Consider the following 7,778-nt stretch of genomic DNA (forward strand, 5'->3'; position numbering starts at 1 on the left):
CCAGCTACCATATTCGTGATAAGCTGAAAACAAAATGGACCCTTTTAAAAAAAATTGTTTAAAGGCATGGAGAAAAGTCTGGGGGCTGGCTTGGGAAGCTATTTTCACCCCTCCTTTGCCTTTTGACTTACTTGTATTTTTTCTAAGCCTCTCTGTTTACCCGGCTAATAAAGCCAGCTCCATGTCACTTACTGTCTGCTGCCTGGCATGCACATTTGCACCTGAGCCCAGCCCAGCCCACCTTGCTCAAATATGCAAAGCTGCTATGGAAAGCAGACACTGAATGCTCCAGCCGCCAGCTGGAAGCCTGTGCCAGTCTATCTGCCGCAGGTGAAAGTCACCTTGCCCCCAAACTCCTCGGGGAGCTCAGAGAGAGAGAGAGGCCTGCTTTGCCTTGAGCTTGTCCCAGCGTGGCAATCGTTAATCAGATTCTTCGCATTCCTGACTGCTGGCCTGTTATGGAAGAATGACCAACGGGGATCAAGTCAGCCAGGACTGGCAGCCAGACATGCAGCTCACTGGGAAGCTGGCACTTTCCGCAGCAGCTCTGCTTCTACTGACTTTGGCTTATAGAGTCTATAAGTCCCGGCCATCCAGCCGCAGGATCCGAAAAGCCGACCGTGGAACAGGGCAGAGAGAAAAGGCTGGATCTGGAAGGGGAGGCGCAGAAGAAATGCCAGAGGGACTCAGGTACAGGCAAGTCAACAGCAATGGGGTGAGGCCAAGCAGCAGCAAAGGGAATCAAGGTGCGCACCTGGGTGGGACGGTCGTGCCGGGAAATGCGCGGGGCCCACAAAGCACACCGCTCAGGGAAGATCAAAGGCTGCCGAAGGGGGAGGAGGAGGAGAAAGAGAAGGGAACAGAGGCTTGTCAGCTGGTCACTGAATCACAGCCAGGCAGAAAGCAGCCTGTTTCAGAGGGAGAGGGGCAGAGTCCAGGTGTGGTCCCGAGCGCGGGGCCGATGGCAACAGCAGACGGTGCAGAGCAGGAGGTGCCGGTGGCAGGAACAGAAGCCAGGGGTAAGCGTAACGTTTGCGGTCTGGCAAGCAAACCGGACGGCTCTGTAGAGGACAGCAGGGACGTAGCCTCGCAGCAATCTGGGTTTAGCGTCAGCCTCAGGCACAATCCTTGCAGCACCCAACCAGGAAACGCTGCTGAGCTCACAGCAGCTGACAGATCCACCCCGAACACTGAGGAGGAGGAGGAAGTAGGAGACATGAGTGAGAGTTTGGTTTGGAACCAGGAGGCCTGCGCTGGCCAGGAGAGGATTCAGACCCTCAATGCCACGTCAGACATGGGCTTAGCCATCAACCAAAGCAATAAGAGGTCTGAGGCCTCCTACGCTTTCTCCTCTGTTGCAAAGATACAGGTGGAGGAAAACTATATTAAAGAGAGGCAGCCCAGGGAAGAAAAGCCACGGCAGTCCGCATCCTCTGCTACTAGCCTGCGAGGCAAGGTCTATGACTACTACGTCCAGTCCACCTCGCAGTCTGTGTCGAAGGAGCGGCCCTGCTCGTACACCGGCTCACTCTACGACCCTGACAAAATCCGTGAAGAGCTAAGTGAATATGAAACTTGGCTGCGCATGTCTACGCCCCAAGAACCAGCCAGGGAGCCGGCAGTGGGAGATGAAGACCGAGCATCACCAACAGCAAACACCCCACCCATCTCTCCCAGTCTCCTGCCTTCCAGACATCCCACAGAGAGTGGGGAGCCTGCAGACTGGGGTGGTGCATCTGATCAGGGCAGCTCCTTCCCACCCGCCCAGAAGACAGCTGAACCAGAACGCAGGTTGGGCAGGAAAGAGAGTTTCCACCAAATTGCAGATAACCCCGAACTTCAGGTGCAGATGGAAGGGTTTGGGGTTTTGACACCAGCCGGCAGAAGATCTGACTCAAGCACTCCCCCCACTAGTCCTCTCCGCTCCGGCTCCGTCGTTTCCTGGGCGGAATCGTTTCACAGACTCCAGCCTCAAGCAAGCAACGAACCCAGAGTGGAACTCATTGCTGGTGCCAACTTCTTCAAAGTCCCATTAAGCTTGCAGTCCGACGTGGACATCCACTTGGATTTGGGGAACTGCTATGATGTCCTGTGCATGGCCAAGAAGCAGAAAGTGGACAGTCTCCAGGAGGCAGCTTATAAGGTCATGAGCGACAATTACCTTCAGGTCCTGAAGAACCCGTCAATCTACGGGCGCCTCAATGCCAGGGAGAGGGAGCTGATCCTCCTGAGGAGGATGAAGGGCAGGAAGTACGTCACTGTGGCGGACGTCAGCACTCAGGAGCAGAGCTTGCACACCAGCAGGCTCTGTTACTATGATAATGAAGGCGACGTCTGGCATCCGCTGTCCTATATGCCAGTGGAGGCGGTTTCTAGGGGGTGTGCCATCTGCAGCATGTTCAATTACCTCTTTGTGGTGGCTGGCTGCGAAGGGGTGGGCCAGCACCAGAAGCCTTCCAACAGGGTCTTCTGCTACAACCCCCTGACCAATATCTGGCAGGAGATCTGCCCACTGAACCAAGCCAGGCCTCATTGCAAGCTTGTCGCCTTGGATGGGTGCCTGTATGCGATTGGGGGAGAGTGCCTCTATACTGTGGAGAGGTATGACCCCCGCCAGGACCGGTGGGCCTTCACCGCGCCGCTGCCCAATGACACCTTCGCCGTGGCCCACACCGCAACGGCGTGCGACGGGGAGATTTATGTGACCGGGGGCACACTGCGCTACATGTTGCTCCGGTACGTCAGCCGGTCGGATAGCTGGAAGGTCAGCATCGCCGGCGGGAGCAAGGACCGGACCACCGAAATGGTCACCGCCGGGGGCTTCATCTACCGCTTTGACCTCAACCGCAGCATGGGCATCAGTGTCTACCGCTGCAGCCCGAAAGCCAAGCTGTGGTACGAGTGCGCCACCAAACGCACGCCCTTCCCGCCCTGCTTCCAGTGCGCCGTGGTCGAGAACCTGGTCTACTGCATCAGCCGCCAGTCCAACATCAGGTTCCTGGCTGACTGCGTCTCGCCGCGCTTCGGAGTCAAGGAGTTACAACTTTTCCCTTCCCCCCGAGGGACCCTCTTCCCCGTCGTCCTGGTGCTGCCAGACAGAGGCACAGTGCAAACAACGGTCTGATGGGAAGCTAAAAAAAAAAAAACCCTGATTCTTCTCTCTTCTTTTGTCCTGTGCTCTTGGGCCAAAGGCAGCTCCCAGAGCCTGAGCCACAGAACTCAGAGCCTGGTCAAATCCGGACTTCCCTGAAGTCCAGGGATATTCACTTCCACAGATCTAATTCAGCCCATTATAGAGATGATCCAACTATGGCATTTGCATCCAAACTTTCAGGGGGGCTTTTATCCTTGGTTCAAGCCCTTCTCTACTTAAAAAGCAGCCGGTGGCCATGCAGGCCCTGGAGGGTGGGGAGGAACAAAGCAGGCTAACTGTATATTTCCATTGCTAGCAAATGCCTCCCACTAGCCGTTCCCGTTCATCTGCCACAGAAGATGCAAACAGCGGGTGCATTGGGTGGGTGCCTTTGTTTTGTGGATCCTTAAATGCCTGTAAATGTGGGTGCAAATTAAATGCAGGCCTCAGGCTCCTGGGAAGTTGCCACAGGGGAGCAAAGTTTGGGACACCTCTACAGTAATTTTCCACTGTGCCTGGTGCGGTACATCGCTATGCCTTGCAGGCAAGGGGTGTTTATTATGTACCAGAAAGACAGTTGCAAAGGGAGCTCCCTGGAGGTTTTTCAAGTGTGCGGGTGGAGGGAGGGAGTCTGAAAGGGACAGCATCCAGACTGTGTCATTTCCACCAATGCCATGTCAAGGACTTCAGCTGCCTGCGAGGGCTGGAACTGAGGCAGGGTATGGCCATAGGCATCATCACCTAAAGCAAGCAGCTGAGCGGCGAGCCCCATGTCCCCGTGTCGGCAGCCCCAGCAGGGAGGCCGGGAGCTGAATGGGCTGCGGCTGCGGAGCCAGCTCAGGGCTGTGGTACCCAGGCAGGGCATCAAGGGGGGAGCTGGCATTGTTTATGCCCAGGCCATGATCATTCAGCGAGTAAAGAGACAACTTCAGCCTCCGCCGGGCCTGCCAAGATGGCGCTTTCCAACAGCACGGTATGTTTTTGAATGGCTAGAGAACTGGGCCACTTCCAAAAATAGCCCCAGGTCCCAGCCCACACTGAATGCAGTTGCAGTTTCCATGGCAAACGTCAGTGAGGCGAACTTTGCCCCAGCTACTGAGCCAAGCACGGAGATCAGCTACTTGCTCTGGGCCTGGTTCACAGCTGTCCCGTGGCCCCTTTGCACTGGCAACGAAAAGCAGCGGCCCAGCTCCTCGGCGCACAAGGCTTTTCTTACAGCTGTCTGTGCTCCCCCCTCCTCCTCCTCAGCAAGAATTCCAGGTACAAGGGGCATTCTGGGCACGGCTGGGGGAAGGACGGGGGTGTGGCTGGGGTAGGTTTCTGTCCTGGGGATTCCCTGCTTGCCATAATGGGTATAAGGCAACTGGGTGAAAGTTAAGGATCCACTAGCAGGCAAACTTGGGTCCAAACCAACCCCTGGCAGCCACAGAATCTGGGGGGACGTAGGCCCCCTCAACTCTCTTTAGCCCCTACCCTCATTGCCTTCATATTTCAAAAAAAACCTCTGCTGCATTGATTATTATTGCAATGTCTTTATATTACAGTAGCACCTAGCGTCTCCAGTCTGGATCAGTCCCCACTGATGTACAGCTGCGTAAGGCTAACTGTTGTGCTTTGGTCAAGTCATTTAACCGCTCTGTGCCTCAGTTTCCCCATCTGTAAAACAGGGATAAGGATACTTAGCTACCTTACAGAGCATCGCTAAGCTAATTCAAGTCAGTGAAGCCCTTCCGTGCAAGATGCTATCTATTTATTGATCTTAGGGATATCCAAAGCACCTCTTGCCTTGTTATCTAAATGCTACAGAAGTACAAATGTTTGGTATTTAATAAAACTAACCAAGATCGGGTGTTGTGCATCTTTTAAAATCTGTAATCGAATCTACAAGAAAGAAAACAATTGGTAACAAGATTCTGAAGTGAGTTAGCAAATTAAAACAAGAATGTCTTTGCAAAATGTTTTAATGGGCACAACTGCCTTAATGTCTGATCCTGCACACGGAGCCAGTGCAGCTCTCTATTGGTCAAGCAGATGCTATGGTATAAGCTGGCCAATTGTCTCAGCTCTGATTGGCTCAGGGCAAAAGGGATTTCACACGTTTTGAAGGAGGCACTGCAAGGTAAAATCCTTTAACAAGAGCAAATGAGTCCCTTAACATAAGGGCTGGGACCAAGGTGTGACGTTGCACCCCATAATGCTTTACAGAAATATGCTTAGGAGTGTAAATATGACATAACTGGAATATATTTTATGCTACATATGCCATGTAACATATCTTTGCAAAGGTTATGTTCTGCTATTCATCCTATTCATGTGCATGTATCATTTTTATATCTGAAGTTAGGGGCGTTGGCTCTATGCTTTTATTTGAAATGTTTGCTGTAGAAAGCACCTAAGGCAGATTTGATCAACATAGTGTGAGGGGTTTATTCAAGTAAATGGAAGTACTTGGCTAACAATGGACCTTGATAGAAGCCAATCCACATCTGAGCTTTCCTGGGAATGTTCCTAAACTTAATTTCCCCAATACTAATTTCTCCCTACTGTTACTCACGCCTTCTTGTCAACTGTCTGTAATGGGTCACTCTCTTACCACTTCAAAAGTTATTTTTCCTCCCTTGGTATCCTGCTGTTAATTGATTTATCTTGTTAGACTGACCTCACACTTGGTAAAGCAACCCCCTATCCTTTCATGTATTTATACCTGCTCCGGTATTTTCACTCCATGCATCCGATGAAGTGGGTTCTAGCCCATGAAAGCTTATGCCCAAATATATTTGTTAGTCTCTAAGGTGCCACAAGGACTCCTCGTTGTTTTTGTAGAGAACTAAGTCATTCATGGACATGTGACTTGGCCATGTGACTCCAAAACTCCATCTTGTAGAGGGGATTCTACACAGGGGGAGGGAGGTGTTTAGACCCACAAGGAGAAACTATATAAAACCTTTGGAGACCCCTCCATTTGGTCTTCAGCTGGCTCAAGAGATAGCCTCTCCACCCCCAAAGGATACCTGAAAGATACTGGAACGAAGGACAGTAACCACAGGGATGTGAGTGATTACTGGACTCAGACTAGAAGGAGGCTCGTCTGTAAAAGAAGCTTATTGAAACATCTCTGAGGGTGAGATTTTATCTGTATTCAGTTTTCTTACTGTATTAGGCTTAGACTTGCATGTTTTATTTTATTTTGCTTGGTAATTCACTTTGTTCTGTCTGTTATTACTTAGAACCACTTAAATCCTACTTTTTGTATTTCACAAAATCACTTTTTACTTATTAATTAACCCAGAGTATGTATTAATATCTGGGGGTGGGGGGGAAACAGCCGTGCATCTCTCTCTGTCAGTGTTATAGAGGGAGAACAATTTATGAATTTACCCTGTATAAGCTTTATAAAGAGTAAAATGGATTCATTTGTGGTTTGGACCCCAGTGGGAGTTGAGTATCTGAGTGCTGGAGACAGGAGCACTTCTTAAGCTGTTTTCATTTAAGCCTGCAGCTTTCGGGGGGACGTGGTTCAGACCTGGGTCTGGGTTTGCAGCAGGCTAGAGGGTCTGGCTCAAACCAGGGAGGGCACTGAAGTCCCAAGCTGGCAGGGCAAGCAGGGGCAGAGATAGTCTCAGCACATCAGGTGGCAGTCCCCAAGGGGCTTTCCGTGATCCAACCCGTCACACACGGAAAAGAAACTTTAGGAATAAAATTAAAGGTGTGAATTTTATCACAGTCATGGAGGAGGAGAACCAGGGAATGGTGATAATAAAGATATCAAGGTCTGATCCAAAGCCCACTGCAGTCAATCAAGAAAGCGTGCCCCCCAGCAGAGGTAGACAGACGTATGCTAGCTTCACTCAAGCTATTGGGCTAAAAATAGCAGTGTGGATGAGGCATCTCCAGTTGCGGTTTGGACTAACTAACCCCTCAGGTCCAAGGGGGTCAAACAAAGCATTCCGTTCAGCCCCAAATTAAATCTTTCCATTTTGAACCTTTCTGAGAAGACAATTAAATTGAAGGAAATTTCTAAACAAAAAGTTGCTTCGATTCGAAAAATCAAAATGTTTGATTTTGAAAATTTAAATCCTGGGATGGTGGGAGGAGCCCATGAAACGGCCAAATAAAACAGTTGTAATTTTCGGGGGGGGTGGGGATGGGGGGGAAGGCGGGCGGCTGAAACAATTCAGCAAAATCAAAGGGGGTTTGCAACATAGAATCATAGAATCATAGAATATCAGGGTTGGAAGGGACCCCAGAAGGTCATCTAGTCCAACCCCCTGCTCGAAGCAGGACCAATTCCCAGTTAAATCATCCCAGCCAGGGCTTTGTCAAGCCTGACCTTAAAAACCTCTAAGGAAGGAGATTCTACCACCTCCCTAGGTAACGCATTCCAGTGTTTCACCACCCTCTTAGTGAAAAAGTTCTTCCTAATATCCAATCTAAACCTCCCCCACTGCAACTTGAGACCATTACTCCTCGTTCTGTCATCTGCTACCATTGAGAACAGTCTAGAGCCATCCTCTTTGGAACCCCCTTTCAGGTAGTTGAAAGCAGCTATCAAATCCCCCCTCATTCTTCTCTTCTGCAGGCTAAACAATCCCAGCTCCCTCAGCCTCTCCTCATAAGTCATGTGTTCTAGACCCCTAATCATTTT

The 7,778-nt window shown here is 50.7% G+C and overlaps 1 protein-coding gene across 1 annotated transcript; it reads left to right on the forward strand.

The window, feature by feature from the left end:
- Positions 1-233: 233 nt before the first annotated feature.
- KLHDC7A (kelch domain containing 7A) lies at positions 234-7,125 on the forward strand. Its single transcript, XM_073316797.1, has 2 exons — positions 234-4,393; positions 4,678-7,125. The coding sequence occupies exon 1, from the start codon at positions 467-469 to the stop codon at positions 3,122-3,124; it is 2,658 nt and encodes an 885-aa protein (XP_073172898.1). The 5' UTR covers positions 234-466; the 3' UTR covers positions 3,125-4,393; positions 4,678-7,125.
- The last annotated feature ends 653 nt before the right edge of the window (positions 7,126-7,778 follow it).

This window comes from Lepidochelys kempii, chromosome 18 (genome assembly GCF_965140265.1).
Source record: "Lepidochelys kempii isolate rLepKem1 chromosome 18, rLepKem1.hap2, whole genome shotgun sequence".
Lineage (NCBI taxonomy): Eukaryota > Metazoa > Chordata > Testudines > Cheloniidae > Lepidochelys > Lepidochelys kempii.